At 41.1% G+C, this 18,610-nt stretch overlaps 1 protein-coding gene across 1 annotated transcript; it reads left to right on the top strand.

The window, feature by feature from the left end:
• Positions 1-11,193: 11,193 nt before the first annotated feature.
• LOC136709353 (fMet-Leu-Phe receptor-like) lies at positions 11,194-12,174 on the top strand. Its single transcript, XM_066684496.1, has one exon. The coding sequence runs from the start codon at positions 11,194-11,196 to the stop codon at positions 12,172-12,174; it is 981 nt and encodes a 326-aa protein (XP_066540593.1).
• The last annotated feature ends 6,436 nt before the right edge of the window (positions 12,175-18,610 follow it).

Below are 18,610 nucleotides of genomic sequence, written 5' to 3'. Positions count from 1 at the left end.
GGTGTGTTCTCCCTGCGTCTGTGTGGGTTTCCTCCAGGTGACTGTCTGTGAGGAGTGTGGTGTGTTCTCCCTGCGTCTGCGTGGGTTTCCTCCGGGTGACTGTCTGTGAGGAGTGTGATGTGTTCTCCCTGTGTCTGTGTGGGTTTCCTCCGGGTGACTGTCTGTGAGAAGTGTGGTGTTTTCTTTCTGTGTCTGTGTGGGTTTCCTCCGGGTGACTGTCTGTGAGGAGTGTGGTGTGTTCTCCCTGTGTCTGTGTGGGTTTCCTCCAGGTGACTGTCTGTGAGGAGTGTGGTGTGTTCTCCCTGTGTCTGCGTGGGTTTCCACCGGCTGCCCCTGTTTCCTCCCACAGTCCAAAAACACATGTTGGTAGGTGGATTGGCGACTCAAAAGTGTCCGTGTGTGTGTGATTGAATGTGTGGGTGTTGCCCTGTGAAGGACTGGCGCCCCCTCCAGGGTGTATTCCCGTCTTGTGCCCAATGACTCCAGGTAGGCCCTGGACCCACCGCGACCCTAAACTGGATAAGAGTTACAGATAATGAATGAATAAACCAAATGGCAACATTCATAAAGAAACTCAAGATCATGAAATGAATAATGTAAACTGCAGCTTACTCCCATCCAGTTTATCAAAACAATATTTTCAGCAGTTTGTAATTTCACTATTCCCCCCCACACACACGTTTAAGCGGTTAATCAATGGCTGGTGGGAGACTTAATAGAATCAGACACCAAACTTACCTCCAACATATATGAAGTGCTTTGCTGCCAGACCAGAGCGAGGAGCTTAAAAACAAGTAGAAGAAATATTCATTTCAATGTTTCAGTGATCTAAGGCTGTAAAATGCACAAAGACCTGGGTGAAAAAAACATTAAATAAAATGGTAGCAGAAACAGCAGACACAGACAGGTGTATTACATTCCCTCTACGATCTACACAGCTCTATAACCACAGCTGTGTGTCACGCCTACATCCCAGGACTCCAATTCCCAGAATGCACCCAACAGTCACATGACTATACACCGGTCTCCCTCACCTGAATTCTTATCATGCACACCTCTTTGTTTCCCTATATATACCCCTATCTCTGTATAGTTCTCTGCCGAGTATTGTCGTGGTTTATCCCAGCTTACAAAGCGTTCTCTTGTTATCAGTCTGACGGTCTCTTGTTGCCTACTCCTTGCTTGTTATTTCGGTTTACGTCTCCTGCCTCGTCCCTTTTGGTACTGTCTGTATTCTTCGGTTTTTGGACTCTGCCTGATTTTTGACTACGCTTATCGCTTATTCCCTGAGGTACTGTTTGCTCCCTGTGTTTGGACCTTGCTTGCCTTTTGATTACTCTTTTGGATAACGTCAATAAACTGTTTACTGTGATCCGCAAGTGTCAGCTCTCTGTCCTGTCCTGACACTGTGTTTTCTCCAGTGTCCTTCAGCAACAGAAATACACACACACACAGACCCAGTGTAGGTTTAAAGTGTCCTTTAGTGAGAGTTTAAAGAGCATCTCGATCATCTTGTGCTTCAGCCTCTTTTTTTCCTGTTTTAAGCAGTCTGTATAAGCCTGAACACTGCTGCCCCCTACTGCTCATATTTCGACACCACACACTCTGAACATTAGTCCACACAAAAATACCACCACACTGTACACACAGTAATCATACACTGAATTCACTAAACACAGGATTCTCCCACTAAACACCACACTGATCACTCTAAACACAGTAAATAAAGGTCAAGTCAAAGGTAAAATACACTTTTATAACATTTCTAAAATGTTTCCTCACCATTTTTTCTTTTTATTTCATTTTTCCCTCATTTTTTTTCTAATATTTTTTCTCTCCTGATTCTTTTTTTTTTTGTTCTTTTTATTCTCTCTCCTTTTTCTCTATTTCTATTATTTTTCTGTTACTTTCCTGGCCTTTTTCTAATTGCTCAGTCTTGCCACACTGTAAAACATTTTGTACATTTTACAGTAAATTACTGGCAGCACAGACACCAGTAAACTACTGTAAATTTACTTTAGTTTTTTCCTGTATTATTGTATTACAGTATTCCATTGACTACCATAAATTCACAGTAAGTTACTGGCAGCATAGATGTCAGTACACCACTGTAAATTTACAGTTTTTTACTGTATTATTGTATTACAGTATTCCATTGACTACAATAAATTTACAGTAAGTCACTGGCAGCATAGACGCCAGTACACTACTGTAAATTTGCAGTTTTTTACTGTATTATTGTATTACAGTATTCCATTGACTACCATAAATTTACAGTAAGTTACTGGCAGCATATACACCAGTACACCACTGCAAATTTACAGTTTTTTACTGTATTATTGTATTACAGTATTCCATTGACTACTGTAAATTTACAGTAAGTTACTGGCAGCATAGATGCCAGTACACCACTGCAAATGTACAGTTTTTTACTGTATTATTGTATTACAGTATTCCATTGACTACCGTAAATTTACAGTAAGTTACTGGCAGCATAGACGCCAGTACACCACTGCAAATTTACAGTTTTTTACTGTATTATTGTATTACAGTATTCCATTGACTACCATAAATTTACAGTAAGTTACTGGCAGCATAGACGCCAGTACACCACTGCAAATTTACAGTTTTTTACTGTATTATTGTATTACAGTATTCCATTGACTACCGTAAATTTACAGTAAGTTACTGGCAGCATAGACGCCAGTACACCACTGTAAATTTACAGTTTGATATTATTCTTTTATTCTCTCTCCTGTTTCTCTATTTCTACTATTTTTCTGTCACTGTCCTGGCCTTCAGAGGCACAAAGAGTATATTACTTGTATTATTAATGCTAACAGTATTAATAATATTATTATTAATCCTACCAGCTTCCTTCTACTGCATCTCTCCTGTTCGTCCCGTTCAACATTTCTCGTCATTTCTATCAGATTAATCAATTTCTCCTGTTCTCTCATTAACTCCCTCCTTTGCCTGACGATTTCACACGAGTCTATTCATGCTCTTTTTTCATTTCCTGTGATTCCTCTCAGTCTCGACTGTTCTTCTCTCCATCTCTCTATCGCCATTTCTCTCCTGAAGGCCCATAGGTCCTGTTCTCGCTTTAGTCTCTCTATCCTCTGTTCTTTTTCTTCCTTCCTCTCCTGTTTTTTGTGGCTCTGTCTCTCCACCATTCTATAATGCCTCTCCTTTTCTTCTCTTCACTTGTTTCTCTGCATCTCTCCTGTTCTTCCAAAGTTCTTTCAGCCTTTGCTGTTCCTCTCGTAATGTGTTTGTGGCCTGCTGGAGATCTTGATGTTTCCTTTTCCTTTTTCTGATGCTCTTTGTCTCTCCTGTGCTCTGTGGTGCTGTGCTATGAAGGCTTGAGTAATCAGACGTGACCAGCCAGGTAAGGCGCTACTCCCGACTCACTTTTATTGAACAAGAACTCCCCTCTTATTGTTACAGAACTCCCCCTACTGGTTGCTTAATATTCTGTATCTCAACCACATTACACATGTCTAAATCCCTGATACTACATCCCAAACTGTAATAACCTTCCAGTTTTTAGGAGGCAGGAAAACAATGTAAAAGCTCTATATGAATAATATAAACAGATTAACAACACTGGTAAAATCTTCAAATATTCTTTCTTATGAACAGAATCACCAGCTGTTTTCACTAAACTGGAGAGAGCGAGTAGACTGCCCCAGTCCCTCTACTGAGCGAGGGGATTATTCTTCCCCTTGTACCACTCAATTATCCAAACGCACCTGCTACTCTAAGTAATAAAGTCCTTCAGGTGCTTTGGAGGTTGTCTTTCCCTCTCTGGGTACCTTCTGGTAGGTTCTGACTGATGCCGCGGTGATATCTCAGGTGACTGGCTTGGGTTGTTAATGTCCACCCCTGCCGTTAAGGAGCCCCTGCGCAGCAATGCGATGACGTCACAACCTTCAAACTCCGACTTAATTCCCCCTTACTGGAGCATTCTTCATCTTCCTGTTACCCTTTCTGGTTGTGTCTAAGCTGAAGACATTAGCCTCAATGTCTTATCGTCTTGCTGTCTCACAGGTCGGTGCCTTAGAGGGCTTTTTTGATAATAATATAATTATCTGAGCTGAATTGGATAATGGCTTAGAATTTGCAATATTTATCTCCAGGGCAGTAGTTTACCTACACTGCTTGCCAAGTTGGTCCTATCTGAAATGTTGGAAAAGAAATCAGGCATTATGTTTAAGCCTCCATTCCAAATCGGCTCCTCTTTCAATCTGAACACTGCCTTGATTGACAGCATTGCACCCATTTAGACAAAGCCCTCCAAGTTCATTTCGTTCTCTCTTATGCTCTCTAAGCATCATCCCACCCTCCCTTTATCATCTCACCCCTCCCTTTCTCTTCCTCTACATCTGTCTCTATGCAACATCCCACCCCTCCCTTTATCATCCCACCCCTCCCCTTTTTCTTCCTCTACATCTGTCTCTACGCATCATCCCACCTCTCCCTTTATCATCCCACCCTTCCCCTTTTTCTTCCTCTACATCTGTCTCTATGCATCATCCCACCCCTCCCCTTTTTCTTTCTCTACATAAGTCTCTACGCATCATCCCACCCCTCCCTTCATCATCCCACCTCTTCCCCCATTGCAGCTACAGCTGCATGCCTCAGACCTTCTAGCTCGCACCCCTCTATAGGTGTTGTGGCGGGCCTGTCTCCTGTCCAGCGCTCTGAGCACTTGACACGGTATACTCTACGTAGGTCTACTCTACACATCATCCCACCACTCCCCTTATCATCCCACCCCTCCCTTCATCATCCCACTTCTTCCCCCATTGCAGCCGCAGCTGTATGCCTCAGACCTTCTAGCCCACACCCCTCTGTAGGTGCCTTGGCGACCTGTCTCCTGCTGCTGTGGACTATCATACCAGACCCTCCTCTGTGCTGCCTTGCTGCTTACACTCTACAGCTCCTAGCTCCTGCTCTGTTTTCAGGTGCTTCGGTGGACCTTCATCCCCCACTTCTTGCTCCTGCACTACTCCGAGTCTCTGACTTTCCAGCTCATCGTCTTCCCGGGTGCCGTTACAGGCCATGTCCTAATCCTCTCCTTTGCGGCTGTCCCGCACCCCGCCTCTTCCTTTACAGCACACCCTCTCTCATGCTACAGACCTTCGTCCCAACCCCATAGCTTTGCGGCCGCACCGCCCACCTCCAACTTCTCAGCTTACACTCTGCCCTCAGAAACTGCTATGGATGCTCATCCCTATGCCTTCCCCTCACAAACAAACGGCGCCCTGCGTGCACTGTATGGCTTGCACTCTCTCCTGCTGGATCTTACCTTCTGCTTCTGTTGCAGCTAAGCTTCTCCTAGCGATTGCACCTTGCACTGCCTCTTATGGTACTGTGCGTACTATTTCTTCCAGCAGCTGCTGCCTTTCAACCTGACCTCTCCTCTTCGCGATCATGCCGCTCCGAACCCCTAAGTTCCAGCTTATGCTCTCTTCTCAGGCGTGGCCTTGAACCAGCCCCCCTACGCAGCACTCAGGCCCTTGACGCCACCTCAAATTCAATTCACCCTCTCACATGCAGCCTTGTCGCTCTCAGCTTCAACCCCTGGTTAAAGTCACTGTGACTGAATGAATGAGCATGACCTGCTGATAATAGTAAATTGGTAGATGTTGTAGCAGTGATATTACCTGCCATTTCTGAAGTTACCTTCGGCATCAGTCTTCTATCTATCAATCTGAATTAATTTAAAGTAGGTGTGTAGATGAAATTTATTTTAAAATTTTTAAATTATTTAAAAAAATATTTAGTGTCCTATATTAATAACAGATTTTCTCCCTGTGTCTGCATGGGTTTCCTCCGGGTGACTGTCTGTGAGGAGTGTGGTGTGTTCTCCCTGTGTCTGCGTGGTTTTCTCCGGGTGCTCTGGTTTCCTCCCATAAAGACATTTCATTAAGACCCACACGATTATATTATTAATTATATATTATATTAATAAAATACCTACTTTGTTTCTCTTTTTCATATACAAAATGGCTACAATGCAATGAATAAAGTGAGACTCTAAAATATCACTCATACTCTTTTAAATGACTTTCTCCCACTTTCCACTTCCTACAGAATGTATTTAAAGTAAAGTATGTAGGTAGAACAATCAAGTACCTTTACTACTGGAGTTAAACATCGGAACATGGCAGAACCTCTGTTTCTTTTCATGGTGTTAGTGCCATATCAAAACCTACAGTTGTTTCTGTTGCGTTTTTGTTTTTAACGGCAACTGAAATCTCTAGTTATCCTCAGGGAAAATAGAAGACCAATAGAAATTGTCCAGAATTCATTGAAAGAAAAAAGTAAGTACACTTGTTCCTCTGTATTGTTTACTACTGCAGACAAATACAAATAAACTGTACACATTTAACTGAGACACTGCTGTACTTATACATTTACACCGGGGGGCAGTAGAGCGCCACAATCTCTTTTTATTGGACATTATTATTATTATTATTATCGTTACACTTATATAGCGCCTTTCTAGACACCCAAGGATGCTTTACAATCTACACTGCTCAGAACGCTCAAGTCACACACACACACTGGCGAGAAGTGGCAGCCAAACGCGCACAGCATACTCTCAACCAGAAATGACCGTCCACCTGGAGGACTGCATCGGGCACTAGGATTTCACCCAGGACAGAGCGCCAATCCATATCTGGGCACACACACATTCACTCACACATACACACTCATTAACTCACAAACCAGGACAGTTATTACAGAAGCCAATTCACCTACCCTCCATGTTTTTGGACTGTGGGAGGAAACCGGAGCCCCCGGAGGAAACCCACGCAGACACGGGGAGAACATGGAAACTCCACCCAGATGGGACTTGAACCCAAGATCCCAGCGCTGGGAGGCGAACATGCTAACCACCAAGCCACCGTGCCATTTAGTACATACAAAATATCATAAATCATAAATTTACTTGCTGCAGATTTATATAAAATAAAAAACAAAAATAACATTTTGTTATGGCAAATCAAAAAATAACAGATTTGCTTCCATAGTACTCCCCTACTCCAGAGAATGTATTTCCACAGCCTGATGCTGGTGGGGTTTAAATAGTGTGACCAGACATCCTCTTTTACCTGGACATGTCCTCTTTATTAGACTTAAAAAAATGTCTGGGTGGAATTTCACAAATGTCCGGCACGTCATAATACGTCGATAACCGTCTCTGTAAACATTTAATTGGTCAGTCTGCACGTCAGTAGTCCTTGTTTATGTCAGGCAAAGCTCATGTACCTACCCTCATCTCGAGGTGTGCCAAAACATAAATGTAAGTTCTCGGATGAATTAAAAAAGAAATTCCCATATTTTGTGTAGCAAATAAATGTGTAAAGGACCTAAAAGCACACATAGGTTCAGCTAAGCATACAACGGCACCGAGGGGTGTGACCTCATCCCCCCACCCCCGAAGACGTGTCCTCTTTTCACCATCTCAGATCTGGTCACACTAGGTCTATGCACCTTCAGAGGACTAGTAAAATTGAGCATGGTGGTCTCTGGCTCATGTGCAGCTGATTAAGATAAGATAATTTCTATGAAAATTATACACTTACATTCATTTTATTATATTTATTTCTGTGAAAACAGTTCATCGTTGTCTGTGAGAAGGCACTACAAACTCCTCCTTTCAGCTCTGATTGCAGACTGAATAGATACATTTTTACAAAAATATAATTAATTTCTTTCATGAGAAGTTTACATAAATTAAACAATAAATGAAAATACATAATATATTTAAAGTACCAACTACCAAATTGTAAAGCTTCACATATATAATAACAATGGGCAATGGTATTATTCAAATATCTTCAGTCTTAAAAACATTTGAATTGACTCAAAACAATACAACAAAAAAGTGTAAACAGTACACGTGTTAATGAGCCAACCTGGAAAATATTTTATATTGTTCGAAACTACTGAATAATTAATGCCCGGAAAGCATCTGCCATTTTCTACAAACACAATTATGGGGAAAGGCGACATTTTGTCTCCAACACTATCTTTTCCAGTGCAAAATAAAATAGTTTACCTGTGTTGTAAAAGGAGAGAGCACAAGCCCATGAATCATGTACCTTTTATTAAAGAGAGAACTGATTTCCCTATTAGATTTAAACATATTTTAACATATTTAACTCCTTTAACCACTTCAAAACACACAAGATAAAGTACATACTAAATATCATAAATCATAATTTTACCCGCTGTAGATTTATATATATATATATATAAAAAATAATAATAATAACATTTGTTATGGCAAATCTAAAATTAATCTCTAAGTATCACCAGGAAGGAAGATTGATGCTTAAAGAATTCTTTGGGGAGACCAGAGGAATAAAGACACGTAGTCAAGAATTCTCTCTTAGCTCTCCTTTTTATTGAACAGAGTCAAGCAATATATAGGACCCCAGTCACGTACACCATCATGTGCCATTTGGGCGTTATTACATCACGTCTCGTTCCATCAACCCAAACATTCCCTTATTGCTGCCTCATTATCTCCTATTTTATTACTGTCAGGAAAAATGGTGAAAGATGTCCTTCAGTTGTTGACTGCCTTCCTTCTAATCTGTTTAGCACCTTCCTCCCACAGGTCACAGTAACATAACACAATGCAATAAGTCCCTTCAGGTCAAGCTCACAAGCACACAAAGGCCTACATAATTTAGTAAGAAGTCAAGATTGGTATGAACAGAGAGGTTCGCACTCTGCTCAAAGCCAGAGATGCTACCTTCAGATTAGGAGACAGGGAAGCATACAGCTTTGTAGCAGTGCTTGGCTATAGCTTTTACGAATCTAATCTAATTAATCAATCATTAATATAAATCATTAGTTATCATTAACCATTACTCATTGGTGTTAATCTGCATTTTCCCATCACACATTTCATATCTGCTACACAAGCTAGTGCTCTGCTGCATGAAGCACATTCATTGGACGCTGTCATTATATAGCACCAGAAATCAATAGAGTCTGGCTGCAGACATGCACTTGCTGCCAGATGCACTCTCTGCCTCCGCGACGTCACATGCAAATGCACTCTCTGCCACAATGACAGGAACTGCACAGCGGAATGGTGTGTGGTTAGGCTGTTTCTGCTTTATGTGTCAATGGATATCTTATTTATTCATTCATTCATTCATTATCTGTAAGCACCAGAGGCGATTGCTCTAAGACTGCAAGGCAAGCTCAGGCTCCCCTAAAATGTCAAAAATTAAGTGATAAAATATATACTGTTGTGTGTACATGTCATTGAATAAATATGCAATACTAAGCACTCAACTTTTGTTCAGAATCAGCTTCTTATCACTGGTAAAGACATGGCTTTCCTCTCATTCATTCCCGCAGCTTCACAGTGCTTTAAACAGTGAGGACGCTGAGTGTCCACAGAGTTCAATAGTGAAGCAGCAAAGTGCAACGAAACGAGACGAGTCATAGGATAAATGTTGGGCTGTGTCCTGCCCATCGGACGCTCAGCGTCTCTGGGGGTCTATGGGGCAGTGGGCGGGACTCGGCTGGCCCGGATGCTCAGCTTCTGCATGATGATTGGATGATCTGTCTGAGGTTGAATCCCCTTTTGATTGACAGCGAAATGAGCCAATCAGCGATCCTTTGGTTTAAAGGTCCATGGGAGCATTACATTTTTATTCGGTTCTGAGTTGAACCGGACACTTTCTTAATCCTCTTAGCGGCATTTTCTTTGTTAAAAACGACTAGCGACAAATCGAGCTTCTATTTTTGTGGGGTTTTTTGTAGGTGCTTGTGTTTGGAGACTGACTTCTATCACTCTTTCTGACTTCTATCGCAATTTCTGTCCAGCGGGTGCTGCTGAGCCCCTCCACCATCACAAAGCACTCACAAGCGGACACACATTACATGGACCAAGGCCGTTTAAGCCTAGCTCTGCTGGCCATTGAGAGGACACTAGTCAAGTCCCTGGAAAAGACGCCTTGTTGGTACGACAGGGTCACAGATCATTTTCTTGAAAAGGAACGGAAAGGAGGGTAGAATTTACGTATAAATAAACCGACACATTATATGTTGTAGGGCGAAATTGCGCTTCCCTTCCTTGAAAGACCAGTATCCACCACTTTTAAGTGCTTATCCAGTTCAGGGTCGTGGTGGGTCCAGAGCCTGCCTGGAATCATTGGGCGCAAGGCAGGAATACACCCTGGAGGGGGCGCCAGTCCTTCACAGGGCAACACAGACACACCTACGGACAATTTTGAGTTGCCAATCCACCTACCAACGTGTGTTTTTGGACTGTGGGAGGAAACCGGAGCACCCGGAGGAAACCCACGCAGACACAGGGAGAACACACCACACTCCTCACAGACAGTCAAACCATTTTGAGCAGCAATGGGTATCTTCTTCAAATATTACCTCCGCCTCTCAAACTCTGGGTTTGCACCTGAAGGAAACCCATGCAGATACAGGGAGAATACACCAAACTCTTCACAGAGTTTGCAGTATCCCAAAATTACATTTGAAAATGTATGTTACGTTACTTTTTTAACTAATATTAATATAACACTTTTTGGTTGCTGACTAAAATTCTTGAACAGCTCTTATATTCTCAGACCACACACACACACACACACACACTAAACACAAGAACACTCAGATGCTAAACAATAGAAAACGGTTAAGGCATGTCTTAAACAAATTTTAAAAATTTCGGAGGCTTCTCTGTTTAAACAAATGCACTGTGGGGTATTTAACAAATGACTAAAGCGTGCAGTGTAAAATTATACAAGTGCACAGTGTACATCTGACATGACCGTTCAGTGAAAAGAAGGTTCCTTTGAATTCTGGCAAACCACAGAAAGGAAGTGAAAGTTACAAAATTTTGCTCATAATATAAAAGATCATTACTCATCTTATGCAGTAACACCACTCCCAGCTCTGCAGCAGTGTGCTGAAGCAGCCATTGGCCGGTGAGTGTTTTTTATTTTCTTTAAACATATATAAAGATATTTATTTACAGTTAAATGTTCCATAAAACAAAGTCATGCAGTGTTCACTAGTAGATTATTATTTCTCTGCAAATGGTGGACAAATGTATTTCTGCATATTTGGGAACAAAACCTCACAGAACATTAACACGTCTACTGATTTCTGTCTCCTTTATAGAACTGAGACATCATGAATTCAACCCCAGTAACAGAAACATACCTTCCTGAAAATGGCACCAGGAACAATGACACAGGAATGGATCCATTGAAAATGTCCTATCTAGTGAGCAGCGTGATCATCATTGTCCTGGGTCTTACTGGAAATGGTTTGGTGATCTGGATTGCAGGATTTAAAGTCCGAAAGTCAGTCATCAGCATCTGGTACCTGAGCCTGGCTGTGTCCGACTTCTTGTTCTGCTCCACCCTTCCCTTCTTTGTCCATTATAAGATCAAAAACACCTGGATCTTTGCACAGTTCATGTGCTATTTAGTTTACTTAAACATTTCCCTAAATCTCTACTGCAGCGTCTTCCTCCTCACCATCATCAGCGTGGACCGTTGTGTGATTGTCATGTTTCCAGTTTGGGCTCAGAATCAGCGCACAGTGAAAAGGGCCTCTATGGTAGTTGTTCTAGTTTGGTTCACCTCTGCAATATTTAATGTTCCAGCTCTAGTTATCCCTCACTCTGAGAATAAAACTGTAACCACTGATCAATGTCAAATATATACAGATTCTGCAGCAATACCTATATATGAGTTCATTTTTGCATTTTTGATCCCGTACCTGATAATTATCACCTGTTGTTTCATCATAATACGAAAGTTAAAGGTTTCATCTAAAAAACCTTTCAGGATCATGATAGCACTGAGTGCCACTTTCTTGATCTGCTGGCTGCCTTACCACATAGTAACGCTGATGTATTTAAGCATTGGACAAAAAGATTTTCTAAAAATTATGGACGTATTCTGCTTCATTCTCATGAGCACAAATAGCTGTCTGAACCCGTTTCTTTATGCGTTCATGGGGAAGGACTTTAAGAAGCAATTTTATGCAATACTGTCAAACATTGAAAATGCAATGGAGGACGAGGACAACCAGAGCACTGACAGAGGGACAAATCCGACTCGTGAAGGAAGCCCACATACAACCACCATTTCATCTGTTCTGTGACAGAAATAAATAAGAAACAGTTTATTGCACGCCTTTACAAACAGCCATACATTTATTTCCAACTAACTTTGTAAATACCTTATTTGTCCTGGTACCAGAGCCTTTAGCATATTCATTGTATATGCACATTGTTTAAGACAAATCATTTAAATATTAGTGTTTATATGTAAGTTCATATTAGTGTTTCCTGTTTATTTTCAGTGTGGTGTGTTCTCCCTGTGTTTGCATGGGTTTTCTCCAGGTGATCCAGTTTCATCCCACATTCCAAAAACACATGTTGGTAGGTGGATGGTTTGTGTGAAATTGCCCATAGGTGTAAGTGTAAGAGTGCATTATCCTGTGATCAGTTTCATGCAAATGGTCTATAAATTTCACACTCTGGTCCACAGCCTAGACCACAAAAGGTGGTCTAGGCTGTGTTATATAATACTTTGAATTAATCTCCCTAGTAACTCTAAACCCTTTGACACTTAGGCTTGATGATAGGTACGTTTGATGTTTGTATTTTTCGCTTCTTTTTGTTAAAACGACTTATGAATGCTATTTTTAAACACTGAATTGTGAAATCTCTGATGTTAGTTACTTGTTTTCAAAAGTGTCAGTAGCAAGTCTTTCATAACATTTATTAGCTGTTACAAAATACAAACACAGGGGAAACAAACATGTTATGGATTAAAATGTCAATAAATTTGATGATAAATTGTTTTGCTGTGGATATAAGTGTGTTCCATTTCTTACATTGCAACTTTGCCATCATCAGTGTAAAACAGTACATCGTTGGAATGTTTCCTATTTGGGCTCAGAAACAGCACAGTACGTCTGTAGGTCCAACAGACTGTAGCTTTTCAAGATGTTGAGCATGATGACTATAACACAGATACATCTTTGGATTTCTGACCACTTTCCTGGTCATTGTCGGCTATATGCTGTTGTACTACACAATCTACCAAAGTCCAACCTCATGACAACTTTTAGAAAGCCTTTCCAGATCATTATATAGTTGTTATTTCCATTGTCTCCTGGCTGCCATATCACATTTTACCATTCATAGAACTAAAAGTAAGGGAAAGTAATTATTTTTCTACAAACGTTTTGCCTACATTCCAGCACCGACTCGTTTATACTGCTGTGGACACTTCATCTGTAATTACCCAATCCATGTGTCTGCACTCTATATTCTCTCTGTATAATGTACATTACATTCATTATTATTTAATTCTGTATTTTTTTAGTTGTGTTTATCTTATGTAAGCTGCTATTTAAAATACAAATATTGATTTTCTAAATTTTTACTGAACACCTTTTATTTTAGCTTCAAAACCATTATGAAGCACTCTCCTATTACCATGTATACACCAAAGTGTTCAAACAGGACATTCTGTAACTCAAGATCGAGGAGAGTTTATATCTTTTACTATCTAGCATATATAATATTGTGAAAACATTCAAGGAATCCAGGCAAATCTCTGTTCCTGTAAAGTAAGGCCTCAAACCCCTGTTGAATATGTCTAACTTTTTTGAGTACTTCAGAAAGCCAGTGTCAATGGCTTTTAAGGACAAATCTGTAATGCTGGATATGAATCTGCTGGATAGAGGAAAAACAGTGATGGCTCATTCTCATTTTTGTCATTTTTATCACTTCTGTCAGTAATGAAAGCTCTTAAAGATGCCAAAGCAACAGGTCAGTTCTCAGTTCTCATTCTGCTCGAACTATCAGCAGCATTTGATACGGTCAACCACCACATCTTACTTAACAAACTCACTGACATGGGCTTCAAGAACAATGCACTCTCTTGGTTTGAGTCTTATCTCACTGGACGATCCTTCAATGTGTCATGGCTTGGAGAAACATCAGTGCGACACCACCTCACCACAGGTGTGCCCCAAGGCTCAGTGCAGGGACCCCTCCTCTTTGCCTTGTACACCACCTCTCTAGGCCCAATCATACATTTGCACGGCTTCTCTTATATCTGGTATGCAGATGACACACAGCTCTATTTATCCTTTCCTCCAGGAGACACTTCAGTGGCAACTCAAATCGATGACTGTCTCTCTGACATATCTACATGGATGATGGAACATCACCTCCAATTGAATTTATCCAAAACTGAACTACTGGTCCTCCCAGCCAAGCAAGCTATTCTCCACAACATCAGCATCAAGCTAGAGTCCCTATCAGTGGCTCCCACCAAGGCTTAAAGAAACCTAGGTGTCATGGTTGATGACCAGCTGACCTTCGCAGATCACGTTACCGCTGTAGCTCGATCGTGCCGCTTCTCCGTATTCAACATAAGGAAGATTAGGCCATACCTAACTCAACATACAACACACCTCCTCGTTCAGATGTTAGTAATCTCCCATCTAGACTATTGCAACGCCCTCCTGACAGGTCTTCCGGCCTGTGCTGTGAGACTGCTACAGATGATTGAGAATGCTGCAGCATGCCTGGTCTTCAACCAGCCTAAAAGAGCACATGTCACACCCCTATTAGTTGAGCTGCATTGGCTACCCTTAGCTGCTCGCATCAAATTTAAATCACTAATGATTACCTTCAGAGTATTCACTGGTTCTGCTCCCATATACCTCAATAGACTCTTAAAACCATACGTTAGCTCCCGTTCCTCAAAGGAGCACCAACTAATACGACCAACCTCCTGTACAGGTCAGTTGAGGCGATTCTCATCTCTGGTACCACACTGGTGGAACAAGCTTCTAAGCACTATCAGAGCAACAGGAACCCTCTGCGCATTCAAGAAATCCTTGAAAACCCAGCTCTTCCGAGAGTATCTTTTGCATTGAATGTCTTTCTTTAATGCACTTATTACTTCCTGGAATATTGCACTTAATGTAAAGTATTTTGTATAATTTGTGCTGTAGTCCGAATGTTAGATCCTCTTTTGTAAGTCGCTTTGAATAAAAGCATCTGCCAAATGCATAAATGTAAATGTAAATGTAAATTTTGTCTTTTGTTAGTATAGGTTGGTACAGCATGGTGGAGCAGCAGGTAGGCGTCGCAGTCACACAGCTCCAGGGACCTAGAGGTTGTGGGTTCAAGTCCTGTTCCAGGTGACTGTCTGTGAGGAGTGTGGTGTGTTCTCCCTGTGTCCGCGTGGGTTTCCTCCAGGTGACTGTCTGTGAGGAGTGTGGTGTGTTCTCCCTGTGTCTGCATGGGTTTCCTCCAAGTGATTGTCTGCAAAGAGTGTGATGTGTTCTTCCTGTGTCTGCGTGGGTTTCCTCCGGGTGCTCCAGTTTCCTCCCACTGTCCAAAAACACACGTTGGTAGGTTGATTGGTGACTTAAAAGTGTTCATAGGTGTGTGTGTGTGAGTAAATGTGTGAATGTGTGTGTTGTCCTGTGAAGGACTGGCGCCCACTGCAGGGTGTATTCCCAACTTGCGCCCAGTGATTCCAGGTAGGCTCTGGACCCACTGTGACCCTGATGTTGGAAAAGCGCCAGTGAAATGAGCACTACAGAAAACGGAGTGAGCGGATGGTCCTTTCCAAAGTGCCCGTTTAAAGTGGACAAATTTAGTTCAATTTCTGGATTTTTTTTGGGATCTTTGGGCCATTTGTTCACAGATGTCCCACTGTACATTAAATTATTGCAGCCAAAAACAACAAACCTTTTTGTCATTTTGCATTAAATTAAGTGCAACTTCTAGAGTCATTGTCCACCATCTACGTTACAGGCAAGACGCCTATTAGAATTTCCGAACACCGTTGAGGGGGGGACCAACGGTCTTTTAAACCTTATTCCTTCAATTAGTAAGAAATAACATGTTTTCTGACTATCAATAAACATAAGTTAGGAACTCAAATTCCACTGTATTTATTTGTTTGACACTTTCATAGAGCTGCTGCTTAGCCTTTAAAGATCCACACCCCAGGACTGTGATTGGATAGTGAATACTTTTCATTGTGGCATGAGAACAGCACTGCTTTAAGCTGAAATACAATTCCTGCTTTGCATTTTGCTTTTGTGTTTTATTAGACATAATTCCAAGAAGAGTAGTCAACAAACAGGCGAGATTCTAAACACCGAAGTACAACTACTAGTAGGCAAGACGAAAAGGTGAAAACCGGAAAACAGGCGTAAGGTCAAAAAAACAGATCAAAACAGACTTAAAGAACCCTTCGTAAGGCAACGGAAATAATGTTCGCAAATACTCTGCAATGATTTGAACTGTGGACAGGGTTTATATAGGGTGGAGAACAGGTGTAAATGATTAGAACTCAGGGGAGTCAGACCGGTGCAATGTCATGTGAGTGTGGTTTGGATTCATGTGAGTGTCCTGTGCTTCCTGGGAGTTGGAGTTTATAGAGGATGAGTTCTGGTGAACCGGAATGGTAGGTGTGACAGTAGAACACAATGCAGATGAGCTGATTGCATTTTTGTGTTCTCCCCATTTCTTGTGCGTTTCCTCTGATTAACTGTCTGTGAGGAGTGTGGTGTGTTTTCCCTGTGTCTGCATGGGTTTCCTCCGGTTGACTGTCTGTGAGGAGTGTGGTGTGTTCTCCCTGTGTCTGCGTGGGTTTCCTCTGAGTGACTGTCTGTGAGGAGTGTGGTGTGTTCTCCCTGTGTCTGCGTGGGTTTCCTCCAGGTGACTGTCTGTGAGGAGTGTGGTGTGTTCTTCCTGTGTCTGTGTGGGTTTCCTCAGAGTGACTGTCTGAGAAGAGTGTGGTGTGTTCTCCCCGTGTATGTGTGGGTTTCCTCCAGGTGACTAACTGTGACATAGAGACAGACGTAGAGAACGCTTCGAAAGGCAATGGAAATAGTGTCGGCAAATACTCTATAATGATTTGAACTGTGGACAGGGTTTATATAGGGTGGAGAACAGGTGTAAATGATTAGAACTCAGGGGAGTCAGACCGGTGTGATGTCATGTGAGTGTGGTTTGGATTCACATGACTGCCCTGTGCTTCCTGGGAGTTGGAGTGTATAGGGGTTGAGTTCTGGTTGTTTTGAATTCTGACACAAATTCAGCATTTTATCTTTTAAATAGAAATTGACACATATTGTTTTTTCTGATAAGAGACAGAGCGATATTAAATCAATGTAATGAATACTTACTTTTCATTTTGGCATGTTTAAGCATGTCTGTGTTTAAAAGTAATCTTGTGTATATTGAAGTTCAGTGTGACGTCTATTTTTGAAGTTCCTCAAAAGGTAAAGCAATACAGTTTTGTACTGGTCACATTTCCAGGTGATTGCATTAAGTTCTGACACTAATTCAGCATTTCATTTTTAAATGCGTTGTTTTTCAGTAAAGAGTTCAAGCAACGTGAAAAAAACGGAATTGCGGTTTTGCTTTTAATTTTTGCATGCATTCTGCATGTTAGTATGGAAAAGCAATGATGTGTATGGATTGTATTTCACATTATAACTATTGCAGTGATTGCTATTCAATTTGGCATTAATTCCTCTCCATGCAGTTGTAACTACAATCTGAATTTATATGTGCATAAGCAGTAGAATCATACACTGCATGTTGTTGTAGATAAGACACAGTCTCCAGCATTAAGGGCAGCAGAGTTAGATAAGTTTATGGGACATTATTAATCACTACAACATTCAGTGCATATTTTCTTTCTGAAAGATTCAGAATATTTAACATAATGGTGCAGAATTTCCATGCATAGTTGCACTAGTCCACAGAAATATATAAATGGCTGTAGTGGTATCCACTCACTATTCTATTTGTTCTTTTTGTACTTGTACTACTCCCATTCTGTTGTTATTTATGTAATTTGTTTGTAGCATGTTGCTATGATTTTCATGCTGTTTATTGGTTGGTTGGTTGGTAGAGTGTTAAATATGTGATGCAAGTCATTTCCGCCTGTTCTGTGGAGGATAGTGAAACATACCCAAGCTTCTGCTCACTACAAACACAGGATTAGACTTAGACTTGGTCTATTCTGACTGAATGTTTTCTATTGTGTTTAATGTTATAAAAATACCATTGAGTAAGAATGTCTACTGTAGCAGAAAAGAAATGCAATACACACAAATGTCCTGTTAAAATAATTCCAGTGGACTTGTCCTCAGACCCGATACCAGATCAAATACAAGAAAATTCACAATACATCAGTTCACATTTATTCAATTGTTTTTTTTAAATATCTCAAAGTCTCAAAAGCTTTTGGGATGAGCATCTAACAAAAATAACAAGTGAAACACAACAAACTAAAAGTGAACAAAAAAGGAGCGGAATACACAACTCTGATCCGACCCAAAAAATATAAAACACAAACTGGAAGAAAAGGTAGTCATTCCTGACTAATCATCCATCCATCCATTATCTGTAACCCTTATCCAACAATATGTAAGGACACCAACGAAAGGTTTTCAAGAGCCTCTGTAACATGGAGGTAAACAGGGTAAGGACACTCACTTCGCCTGTTTTAGTTGGTGTTAGTTAACGTTAGCTTGACTCGCT

This window comes from Hoplias malabaricus, chromosome 11 (assembly GCF_029633855.1).
Source record: "Hoplias malabaricus isolate fHopMal1 chromosome 11, fHopMal1.hap1, whole genome shotgun sequence".
Lineage (NCBI taxonomy): Eukaryota > Metazoa > Chordata > Actinopteri > Characiformes > Erythrinidae > Hoplias > Hoplias malabaricus.
The sequence above is the reverse complement of the archived record's forward strand: the minus strand, read 5'-3'. Positions and strand labels throughout refer to the sequence as shown.